This window comes from Hesperophylax consimilis, chromosome 5 (assembly GCF_061612785.1).
Source record: "Hesperophylax consimilis isolate HC1 chromosome 5, BYU_Hcon_1.0, whole genome shotgun sequence".
Taxonomy (NCBI): Eukaryota; Metazoa; Arthropoda; class Insecta; order Trichoptera; family Limnephilidae; genus Hesperophylax; species Hesperophylax consimilis.
The window spans coordinates 37867609-37880066 of record NC_142840.1 but is presented as its reverse complement, the minus strand read 5'-3'; the positions used below and the strand labels follow the sequence as shown (position 1 = coordinate 37880066).

Sequence of the window (12458 nt, the reverse complement as noted above, 5' to 3'; positions counted from 1 at the left end):
TCCAGCTGCCGCTGCTATGGTTTAGGTATTTGTTTGTTTGTTGTGTGGGGTATGATTTCACCTTGGGTCGTTTGGTTGGTTGTTGCCTGCTGGACTGATGTGGATGCAGGCGGCACCAAGAGCAGTTCACCTGCCGGGGGGAGTGGTGGGATTGGGGGGGAGGGCGACAAGGCGGGCGGGGGCTGCCGGGGGCGGGGGCGGGGAACGCAGGGCCGTGTGCACCGCGCCCATAGACTACCAGCCGCCCGCCATCAGGCCAGCCATTCGAACATAAGTAGTCAGTGACGGTCGACATCTATCAGCCAACGACAGCAACTAACCAATCTACTCCCAGGCGATCTCGTCCGGCACAACTACATTACACGACCGACCAGGTAGATACCTCTTCCAATCTTCAGTGGATTGTGCTCTCTCTATAATAATTACTTCTGAGTGTCTTTCATCTAAACCAATTCTCCGCTAACTCGAGTGTCAATCTTCGCTTTTGCAACCGGGAAGAAGAATTATAAGTGTTTTGTGAATTCGAGCAGCAATTTGTGTTGTGACTTCTGTAAGCGAGGAAAAGTGTTAGCTACGTTGTGTTACTAGTTCTTAAGGGATGTTCACCGTGGACTTGTTGGACAACTTTCACAGAAAATTTGACTCTAGAGTCGACGATTTGTTTCGATTTCTACTTGTGGAATCTCGGAAAATTCTGTGTCCATGTTTCATGTGATGCAAAGTGAAAGAAAAATCGTCCCTCTTATCAAAACTCCATAATCTTTGAAGTAAAATTCACGTCATTTCCACGATACTTACACTTTCATATAATTAGTTTTAATGTTTATCAGTGGATTTTTTGTAAATTGCTGTAGTAGTAATTTAAAAGTCTACTTATAAAATAGAAAGGGTTTGTGTTTATTCGCCCCAATAAAAGAATTTAACTTCAAACAAATGGCAGCTTGCCAAGTATTTAACGGCAACAATTTCACGAAGCTGTGGTACACATCTCGAGCTACAAATATCATAAATTCTAATAACAGTAGAGTAAAAATTGTAATGAATGAACAGTATGTCAGAAATTGAAATTTTGGAATATATTTTGGGGGTAAGAAACTTGACACTAAATTTGAGAATTTGTTTAAAACAACAATCTAGCAAGTTTTGGTGTTGAATTTAATATTTTTTAAAAAGACGCTTCGAAAAAAAAATGTCTTGGAAATAAATAAAACTTCGTGCGTATTTTATCGCATTCATTGAAATTCTCTTTGGTTTAATGGAGATGAAAGATGTTTTTTTCTATAGAATTTTCCTTGAATGTAACCCAATATGCGGTGTGGGTGTAGGGGAGGGGAAGTCAGGGGTGTGTGGGGAGGGGAAGGATGGGGTAACGGCTCCAAATTTGGCGCGCTCATAAATAGTTCGCCCTACTTATAAATAACGCGCAGTATTATACTGTATCCCTCGATAGGAATCATTCACTCAGACCCTCGCTACGGAATATCACACTCCTCCAGTAAATTAGCTCATATATTCACAAAACATCAAACGTAAATATTACCAGCCTTTGACAAGATAGTTCACTTCTTCCCGCGTAATAAATCGAATTCAAAAAGAATACCAACTGACGAAAAAATAATAGGAACTGGGTAGCTACTAACTACTCGGGTTTATAGTTCCTAGTTAGTTGAAGTTATTTATATTTAGGCGTCGGTTACCTGTAACTTCGGTATTTTGGCACCGGCCGAATGAAATAAAAATTTTCTTTTCGAATTCGGGAGAAAGTTTTTGGCATACGCGCAGCGACTTTCGATATTATTTTTTACCGAGCGTAATTTGTTGCGTAACCCGCTCGGCTGACAACGTAACGGGCATTCGTAAACAACAAACATTCTTTCATTAAACTCCTTGTTGTCATTGATTGTTTTAAAAAACATTCAAACACGAGAAATAATTTCTCAATTGAGTTGAGCAATTTTTTGTTAAAAATTTCTAATTTTTTCGCAATCAGCCTCGAAATATCTACATTTGTAAATTATTGTAATGTGTTTGTATATTCAATAAATAAAAAATAAATAAAAAAAAAATGCTTAGAACTAAAACGAAATCATTACCTAAAAATAATAATGTCTGATAAGAAAAATATTAATTTCATTGAGGTAATTTTTTTTATTTATTGAATATTAACTGTGTTTTTTTTCTTTCCAGGCCAAACAACTAATTCAAAATGCCTTTCAAGCCAATTGAGAACCCCAAATGCCCCAAGTGCAGCAAGTCTGTGTATGCTGCTGAAGAGCGTGTAGCTGGAGGACTCAAGTTCCACAAGATGTGCTTCAAATGCGGTAAGTCCAAACATCCTGACAGTATGTAGATAAACACGAAAAACTAAAGAAGGCACGGTAGAAAATAGGATTTTTTTTAAATCCAATATAAAAGTATTATGAAAATTTAATGGATTCTAGTAACTCTCATAAAACTTCTGAAACTGAAAAATAAAATCGTTTTGGAAAAGTGCATTTGCCTGACATCTAGCGACGGTTTTCAAAGTATTAAAACTTTGAGAAGAGAAGAAAAATGTATCTGTCTGAAATAATATAGCCACAGTTGTTTGAAATAACAATGTTGGCAAAGGAAATTAATAACAAAGTTTATTATTTAGTTAACATATTTTTCACCTTCTCTTGGCAATCTTATGAAAAAATATTGAAAAAGCCATTTTATAAGTGGAATTCATTGCAGTGAGAAATGGTTGATATAGGAAAAGAGTATGACACGGAGTTGTTGTTATTATTACAGGAATGTGCAGCAAATTGCTCGACTCCACCAACTGCACCGAGCACGAGGGAGAGCTGTACTGCAAGAACTGCCACGGCCGCAAGTACGGACCCAAGGGATACGGATCCGGCGGTGGCGGGTGCCTGATTGGAGTCCAGCTGGGCTCAGATGTCAGTGAAGCGTAAGTAGCGTGCTTTGTGTGATCCTCCTTCATTGTTCCACTGTATCTACTCGTATAATATACTTTACTCGACTCGGCCTGAGAAATACTTTCCTTATCTCCGTCGAATATCCATATATCTGTTTTTGCAATTACTAGCCGCTTGGATCCATACTTGCATCGGATTACAAATCATTATTGTAAAGCATAGAGTCATTCGTTACTACCCTAGCATTAACCTGTTTGATAGCATTAACCCTATGAAGCGGGAATTGTAAATACTAGAAGCCTCAAAGAAAGAGATGGGAGCAGTTTTGACGCAGCATGACCTAGTTCATTTGTTGGAAACAGGCAGTAAGTGAGCAGCCTTGCGGCCCCCGACGAGCTAGCTGCCGGGGCGCGGGTCCTTGGGTCCCCGGGTGTCCCTGGGTGTCGGCCCCCGCCACTCACCACCCACCACCCACCGCCTCGATGCACGTACACCCTGATCATGCGCAGGACATCCAGCGCTCTTTTCTTACTTTGTACCTAGTTTTAACACGTTCTTTAATATTTTTATAATCATTGGTACCTTTTTAAATTACATTTAGTTATTTAAATTTTCACAAAAGTTTAAAACTTTTATTTGTCTTTGTATGTCATTATCTGTTATATGTTATCCACTTAAACAATAAAAAAAAAGAAAACATAAAAAGAACAACGTGTTATAGTTGTAGAAGTAAAGTAGACAGTGAGTTGAGGGCGGTGTGTCGGTAGTTGTTAGAATTGTGACAATAATTCCTGCGAGACAGTCCCGTCGGGCTTCAGGTGTTCTCGCTCTCGCTCTCGGCTCAGCGTCTACTCGATACCCTTCCCCTCCCCTCCCAACTGCAGAGACTGCACCGGGACCAGCAACAGAAAGACACGGTGAGCGCACTTCTTACAGTGGCTAAGCATGGCTTCCAGCTTCTTCTCTTCTCTTCTCTCTACTCTCTCCTCTATCACATGTGTTGTGTCTAACAAACTGTAGTGGCAGCTAATAGCATGCCTTGTAACGCTTCACTAACCAACTTGGATGGAGTCAAGTCGCACTAACTCATGTCACCTGGGATGGGATAAGGAAAGTGTCCTCGGAAAGAGACGATGTGGGGGGCGGTGAGGGGTGTCGGGGGCCCTCTGGACTTGTCCCATCGCTCCAAGCATCACATATTAATTTACTCTCATTTCAGTTCTGATATTATATTGTAACACAATTAAACGCACCCCTTAACTTTCGATTCGCCGCAACGCAGCCGAATGTTAGATCTTGGTATAATAGTCGTTTCTGATTTCACAAGGCTTTCTTAACAATTCCTAAGGCTGTGGGAGGTTGGTTGAGTTTTGGTGGTGAAACACAATAACGTCTTAGAGCTGTAACAGGAGCTTAGTAGTGGAGCCCTCGAACCGAGTGGATAGAGCTAACTTCTTGAATGTGCTTACAGGTCGACCGTGCGCAACGGGCTAACCAATGGAGCTTGCATGGAGCCCAGGGTGATTGCCAAGGCTCCCGAGGGCCAGGGTTGCCCCCGTTGCGGAGGCTATGTCTACGCTGCTGAGCAGATGCTCGCCAGAGGACGTGTAAGTTACCACTTTCATATTCATATAAAACTCTATACAACCAACTTATCTGGTTTGAATTAAAACTTTTACAAATCACAAGTATTGACAATAAGAAAGTGTTTTCAAGAAACAATATCAACTTATTACTTCCTATATATTGAAGTATTGCACTAGTCTCTAGAAATACTTTAATAAAAACAAATAGAAAGAGAGAACTGTTACTTCATAAACAATTTTACGATTTGACACTTTGCCTACAAGGCATTGATGTAAGAATACTTGGTCGATGCTACAAGGTGATAGTGTAATGAATATTTGAAGAACTTGTGTTATTTGTAAACAACAGGGATATCACAGGCGCTGCTTCAAGTGCTTGAATTGCAACAGAACTTTAGACTCCACGATGCACTGCGATGGACCAGATTTGGATATTTATTGCCGAGGTACACAACCTGATCTGATTCAGATTTACGTGTTTGTGGTACCTAAATGTGTCTTTAATGAAATGTTTGAAGCACGAAATCAATATTTCAACATATTGTTCTCACAAATATTAAGTTCCTGCATCTCTCCAACATTGCATTCAATTCCCAATCATACTTTTTATGGTCCATGCACGCATCCACATAAAAAAAGTGTTAGATTCATTAATTTGTTTAGAAGTGAATAAATGATAACAGTCTGGGTATGATGTTAATCATTATGATCAATGATGGTTCATTTCTGATACAGAAAATATTGTAAATTATAAATTTATGATTGGATTTAATGTCATTGTGGATTCATGTTAGTCCATTCATGTCTTATTCATATTGGAAGTCAAAACGCTATTGGGATCTTCTTCTGGTATGATCCATTACTGTCACAGTATTAGTCAATTTCTGGAAGATGCCAGATGCTATCAATATGAATGAGGCATTACATTCGTATTTGGATCATACCATCTAAGTTAAGAACTGTAACTTTTGTTTGCATTTGCAAGTTTAAGACGATTGTTTGTGAACACTGTAGCTAGAAATGCATTTACTATTGTTAAAGGGTTGGCATAAGGAGTGTTTCAAGTGTGGAGAATGTAACAAGGGACTGGACTCCGTGAACTGTTGCGAGGGACCTGACAAAAACATCTACTGCAAAGGTAATTCACACATCAATCAATCAATGCACTATTCACTTATCTTGAACCCCTCTACCTTTGCTGCATCATATCTTGGAATACACTATTATAATAAATATTAATTAAATTCAAGCTTAAAAGATTTCTAAAAATATAAATTGTACAAACAAAGTTTTCAAATATCAAATGCTCCGTTGAATAATTTCACTGATAAAATAGTTTAAAACAAAAATTCAACTCACCCAATCGAAAAATATAGTTGTCAGCTCAATCTTTTACCCTTTAGTAAATACTTTTTGATGTGATCGCTTTGCTTTATATCTGAAACCAGTCTGGATAATTCTGAGATATGATACAGCCTTGTATCATTCATCCATATCATGTAACTGTTCTTTGTTTTGGAATGCTTTTGGTGTGACACTGTTTGTTCTGTCCCCGTAGGGTGTTACGGGAAGAAGTTCGGCCCCAAGGGTTACGGCTATGGCCAAGGATGTGGCGCGTTGCAGAGCGACTGCTACCCCAGTGGGTAAGTCTCTAGCCATGCGCCAATACGATACCTACTCTGACATGTCCATCTATTGTCTCTACTGGCAACACTAAATTGTGAGAATAAATACAAAATTCGAAAAGTTCCATAGAAAAGTGTTAATAAAAGATTGGCAATTTCATTAATTTTATTGATTGGTACGTACCTACGGAAAAGTAAACCCCTTTTTTCTATCAACGTTGTTTACAATTTGTGCTGCCCTAGGGTCATAGATGGATATGGTATGATCCTGGGTCTATGTGCATGGTTGCCGCTGCTTTAAAATTGATTTCTCTTGGCATTCACGCTTATCTGCTTAACTATACAGGATGCTACGCTCAGCGATTTGGACCCCGTGGCATCGGTCACTCTGGGATGTCTTCTCTCGGCCTCATGTGCGATATAAGGGACATTGAATGGCAGAGGTATATCTGACCCTCACCCTGTCCTATTTGTTATTTGTAAATCCAACTAAATTGCAATGTTTATCAGTGTAAACCCAACATATGTAAATGTAATGTGAAACTGTAACCCAACAGTAGCAAACAAATTCAATGTATTTGTTTAAATCTAACTGTAATAACGGCAATGTCTGTATTTGGGAACCAGCTATTGGATACCTGAGCATGAAACATGATCAATATAATTTGAATAAGAATCCTTTTTTTAATTGTCACAAAAACATAGGCATCACTGTTTTATTTAATACCAATTCATTATTTATTATTCATTTATCCTCTACTAGAATTTTAACAAACCTTCAAAAAAAGATATTCATAATAGAAGTTTGAAAACAATATAAAGAATTTCCAAAAAATTAATATAAAATTTACTTCTCCAACTTCATTTCATCTACTAATAGCATGATCTTTATTCATAAAATTTGTACAGTTCACTTCGCATAAAACGTAAAGAAATCATTATTTGACTATGAAATCGATATAAATAAAAACGTAAATATTCGTTTGTTCAAAATCTTAAATCTTCAAAAGTTCTTCACTGATTTCTTTGAAATTTTTACACAACGTAGCATTCATGCGTGTGTTTTTATATACCTGTATTATACAGATGTCACCTGTGACAGGTAAAAACAGCACCATCTGTTGGACATACGGAAAAGCAACACTAGCTATTGATTCTCTATCTGCAGAGACAGACTGAGCCACAGCTACGCATGGTGGGGTACAGCTAGTCTCTAAATAAAATAAAGCCTACAAATGAATGATCATCCTCATTCATTTGGTATAAATTTGCATGGCAGAGCAATAGAATCTAAAGCCAAACCTTTATGAAGACCTTTATACCACACAATTAAAGTTAACATTTCAGATAGTATTTATGACATTAGCCTACAATTTATTCTCTTTGAACAACTAATTAATTAATCTTATCACCAAGCGCACAAATAAATCATTTGATGATTCTTTTAGAGAAAGCAACTTATAAATTTGATGTTTGTGAACAGTGACCAAGCACCCAAGACAACGCTGATCGACACTACCTCTATCATGGCCAAGCCGGGCCAGGGCTGCCCCCGCTGCGGCGGAGTGGTGTTTGCCGCTGAGCTGGTGCTGGCCAAGGGCCACGAGTGGCATCGCAAGTGCTTCAAGTGCAGGGACTGCACCAAGACTCTGGACTCTATCATCGCCTGCGACGGCCCCAACGGCGAGGTGTACTGCAAGACGTGCTACGGCAAGAAGTGGGGACCCCACGGATACGGGTTCGCTTGCGGATCCGGCTTCCTGCAGACTGATGGCTTGACGTGAGTTTAACAACTGAATTTTCTTTAAAAAATCTCATTACCCAAGCAAGAAGTAGTTACTCATCAGCAGAAGTCAATTATTAATCCTAGCAACACTCTTGTTTGGCCAATCTTTTTGTTAACAGAGATATAAGAACTGTCAAAATATGTAAACAATTTTTTACACCAAAAGATAATGATTTTTCTTTTCTTCTTCACGAGCCTTCTGATTTGGGCATAGACCTCCCTCAAAGTCATCCCGATTCTTGATGGCTCTTACCCATCCAAAAACAGAAGTTCTTTTTAAGTTTTCAGTCTACCTCAACTTGTTCTTTTCTCAACTAAGGATAGGATGTTGATATTGTAGTTCCAATGGTCAAACATCTCAATAGAACAATTCACATAATTTTAATTTAGTATTGACTAATTAGCAATATCTTTTGTCTCCAGCGAGGATGAGATCTCCAAGAGCCGTCCCTTCTACAACCCCGACACCACGTCTATCAAGGCTCCCGCTGGCCAGGGTTGCCCCCGCTGCGGAGGAATGGTGTTCGCTGCTGAACAACAGCTCGCCAAGGGAACGGTAAGAATTACAATCTACCTTCTAAACTTATTCGAAATTTACACCCAGACTCGGACAATCCAAGAATATTATTTAGGACAGAAAATCTATCTAAATCCCCTAGTTTCAAAAAACGCAACTAAAATTGTCAGGAATATATTTTAAATTTCAATTTAACTACATAGGTGGGATTCCACCTGATCCTTTCTATGATCTATCTCATAGAATCTATGAAATGGATCAGCGAGAAACACTTTTTTGAAGAAATAGAAATGCAAAGTTGAATCAATTTCGTTCTGTAAATTGACCATAGATTCTCATAGAGTATCAGGTGAGAATGCAGCAGTACTTAAAGTGAAGAAAGTTCTTGTTTATGGTCTTCACAAATAAAATGATATAGTATCCATTATTTGGAATTCTTCTTCTCTAACGAGAAAATGCAACCAATCATAGAATGTAATAATCATAGACTGTTTTTAATCCTTATCGCTCTTACTATGGAGCTTGGTAGCCTCCCATATTATTTTAATTGCCTCAAGTAGGTACCCAACAAATATGCCCCATGCCATATTTTACAGCTTATATCAATAAAGTGACAATTTCTTAATTATTATTTCAGATGTGGCACAAGAAATGCTTCAACTGCGCCGAGTGCCACCGCCCGCTGGACTCCATGCTGGCTTGCGACGGCCCCGACAAGGAGGTCCACTGCCGAGCCTGCTATGGCAAGCTGTTCGGCCCCAAGGGCTTCGGCTTTGGACATGCCCCCACCCTGGTGTGCGCCGACTCTGAACCAACCAACCACCAGTGAGTATTATTACTTGGAATCTTGAAGATTTATCTTTTATTTATTTCATTTAAATATTTCATCTTACAAAATCTCCTCACACTTCCATCAGCCTCACCATTTCCATTGGTTCCAGGTAGTTAGACTTCTTGTGCAGTATCACACAGAAATATTAAAAATCAGATAAAGATTGATAAATACAAGGAAGAAATCTTCTCTGTCTTGGCTTTTCTTAAACTTGCATTAAACCGGGCTTAAGGCCAGTTTTACCACACCGACGTTTAACCGGCGTAAAAGAATTGAATTAGTAAGACGGTAAAAGTGAAAGAACAATATAGCTACATAAATTTAGGGAAGCTGTTGAACCCAAAGATGAAAAATCTAACTGAACATTTTTTGTTGTTGTTTTAGCTCTGAAGGAGCTGTCTTCACTGGAGCCAAGGCCGCAGCTGGCACAGGATGCCTGCGTTGCGGATTCCCCGTCTATGCTGCGGAACAGATGATCTCCAAGAACAAGATCTGGCACAGGCGTTGCTTCAACTGCTCAGACTGCCACAAATCACTGGTAAGCATTTCTCTTTATCTCCCTCAAATCAAGTATCAATAAAATAATATATACATAAATAATGAAACGCAAATAACAAGAAGAAAACAATTTATTATTTAGCAGCTCAGTCAAACAAACTGCAGTACATTTAAAATGCTCATATTCTGTTGGTTTTTAAATAATCATGCTCCTCTTCATCCATGATCAAATGCGTGTTCAAGAACTCTTCTACTGAATCAGTATTCCACTTCTCGATGGCAATAACTTCACGGACGTTTCCATCCTTGTCTTGCAGTTTGATAATGGGATCCAATCCTCTTACATACTTAATTTGGAGGTTAGAAAACTTCGCTGGTCGAGTACTCTTGACGAATGCCTGAATTTGAGGATATGCCGAGAATTTACAGGTGCAAACTTCTAAAATAGCACTCGCGTACCTTTTATCGGTTGGTGAGTTCTCATCGCGTTGGCAGCACTCTCGGCAATGATCCCTCAAACTTTCGAGACCAAAATCTTTCAATTGGTCGCAGGAAGAACACAATAAATTGGCTTTGTTAAAGCCTAACTGCGAACAATCCTCGGAAGAAAACTCAGCCTGGATCAGGCTCGCGAATGATAATGCACAAAGCACCAATATCTCACTCTTAAAAGATTTCATTTTGATTTTACTTGGCAAAAGTGACAGGCCACAACAAAATTTGACTAACGACAGTTGGTGCCATAGAAATAGTGACACATAGATAGATTGTGAATTATGACAGATAAGATAATACGTCTAGGGATTCTATTGGCCAGAAAATGTAAACATTACCAACGTGAGTGGTTTATTTATGTTACCAACCCACTAAAAAAATTGGACAAGCTCTTATCACAGCACTTGCCATGTGTAGAAAATTAAAATATTCTTATTCTTACAGGACTCCACCAATCTTTGCGACGGACCCGATGGAAACATTTACTGCCGTGGATGCTACGGAAGGAACTACGGACCCAAGGGAGTTGGTTTCGGAATGGGAGCAGGAACACTAACAATGTCTTGAATGCAATCAGCTTACAACTAAGATATTTATATTTCGCAATGTGATGACTGAATGAAACTAGATGTAAGATGGAAGACTCATCAGGGAACTGCTATTACATCCAGTTTATCGTGTATATTACATGAAAACAAACAAACATACACACATTCAAGTTTATAGACTTATAGTTCGCGGTGAGGTTTTTCACGTTTAATTGTGTAACAGAGAAACTGTGTCCGGGAATTAATTACTTTAAATATAAGAAGATGCTTTTTAAGTGTTATATTTTTTGCACAATAACAATTAAGACAGATATTTATTATTTATAGTTCACGGTTTACCTAATTAACCAATCAGAGAAAGATGCGCTTTAATATATTACCTTCTACCTAATCTACTTCTACCTAAAGCAAACTAAGAGTGAATCTTGCGGATTAGACATTGTGAAATTGGGATGACTGACTGAATTCGCCATGAACGTTTCAACTGCGCAAGAGACAGGAATCAGCAGCGAGCTGTTCCCCGAAGGCCTGTGTAATTATTATTCCATTTGCATCATCATTTATAATAATACATATTATATATATCAAGAGAATTAGCTATTCTTCGATCGACCAGGCCCACACGCCTGAGGAAATATCATTTCATATTTTATTTTTCTACGCCAGTGATAATATTTACATTTTCACAAAGCTGTGCTGCGCCCCCCAGGGGCTAGAAATAAAATTCCTACAAGGGAGATGAAATAACCAGCACGAGGACACGTCGCTGGAGCTTGGAGCCTTGGCTAGGCACTCTACACTTTACAATCTACAATCGCTTTTAGGACAGCTTACATTTTAGCCTATAAGTTCATACATAATCGAACAATATTATTTCGATTATTCTACAATATGTAAATTTTAATAAATAAAATAAAACTTCAATAAAAACTTAATAATGTTTTATTGCTTATCCAAATTACAACATGCACATATTTTAGATTTTAAAATGATCGAAATCGAAAATAATACATACACGATTTGTATAAAAAAAGACAACATTTTGTAATTCAATATTACGTAACATAGAAAATACAGGACGTAACAGTTGAACAAAAATAAAATTTAAAAACATATTAGTAATGTAATGGTGTGAAGGTTTATGTTCAAAATACATACAAATAAATCAATAAGGTACTGATCTTTCTTAGATGTATGTATTTACAATTATTTTAAACAATTAAATGAACTTATCTAAAAATCTATAACATAATTAGATTCTATTCTTAAAGAACATATCTTAACCTCCCAGGCTAATTTGTTCGCTTTTGGGAGCAGCTCGTATGGTCTGATAGACATCGGTGTCTCTCTTACTCTCAAGGTTAGAAACATGATCTAAACGGTGTTAGAAAGAGAAAACACCAAGCTTTATATTAAAATCTAGATGTTAACCACAGAAGAATTAAAATGTACACTTCCAAGGACGGTTCCTACTGCAATTTGAGAAAAATATTTTTTTATACAAATCAACAAAAAAGTGAGGTGGCAATAATGTTTAGATTACACTTATCTAATAAAATACATACATATATTTGCTCATTATTAGTAATTTTATTCCAGTTTTTAGACGAAAAAACGTAAGGTGAGCAATTTTTGTTTGATATCAAAATTTAATTATTTAAAAAATTC

The 12458-nt window shown here is 37.9% G+C and overlaps 2 protein-coding genes across 3 annotated transcripts; one reads left to right on the top strand and one right to left on the bottom strand.

Moving 5' to 3' along the window:
- Positions 1-221: 221 nt before the first annotated feature.
- Mlp84B (Muscle LIM protein at 84B) lies at positions 222-11728 on the top strand. Of its 2 annotated transcripts, none has more exons than XM_089631853.1 (11): positions 222-374; positions 2188-2321; positions 2776-2935; positions 4375-4510; positions 5531-5627; positions 6048-6132; positions 7598-7894; positions 8324-8456; positions 9055-9242; positions 9634-9787; positions 10687-11728. In XM_089631853.1, the coding sequence occupies exons 2-11, from the start codon at positions 2207-2209 to the stop codon at positions 10807-10809; spliced, it is 1488 nt and encodes a 495-aa protein (XP_089487979.1). In that variant the 5' UTR covers positions 222-374; positions 2188-2206; the 3' UTR covers positions 10810-11728. The 2 variants fall into 2 exon arrangements, with proteins under 2 accessions (XP_089487979.1, XP_089487980.1); XM_089631854.1 differs by lacking the exon at positions 222-374 and adding an exon at positions 1400-1529.
- LOC149423911 (selenoprotein F) lies at positions 9861-10677 on the bottom strand. The gene has a single exon (XM_089631855.1). The coding sequence runs from the start codon at positions 10425-10427 to the stop codon at positions 9927-9929; it is 501 nt and encodes a 166-aa protein (XP_089487981.1). The 5' UTR covers positions 10428-10677; the 3' UTR covers positions 9861-9926.
- Positions 11729-12458: the final 730 nt, after the last annotated feature.

Bases quoted from the DNA above. Each gene is read 5' to 3' on its own strand.
- Mlp84B (XM_089631853.1), top strand. From the start codon at position 2,207: ATGCCTTTCAAGCCAATTGAGAACCCCAAATGCCCCAAGTGCAGCAAG. The intron at 2,322-2,775 runs GTAAGTCCAAAC...TTATTATTACAG, and splicing joins CAAGATGTGCTTCAAATGCG to GAATGTGCAGCAAATTGCTC. The intron at 5,628-6,047 runs GTAATTCACACA...CTGTCCCCGTAG, and splicing joins CAAAAACATCTACTGCAAAG to GGTGTTACGGGAAGAAGTTC.
- LOC149423911 (XM_089631855.1), bottom strand. From the start codon at position 10,427: ATGAAATCTTTTAAGAGTGAGATATTGGTGCTTTGTGCATTATCATTC.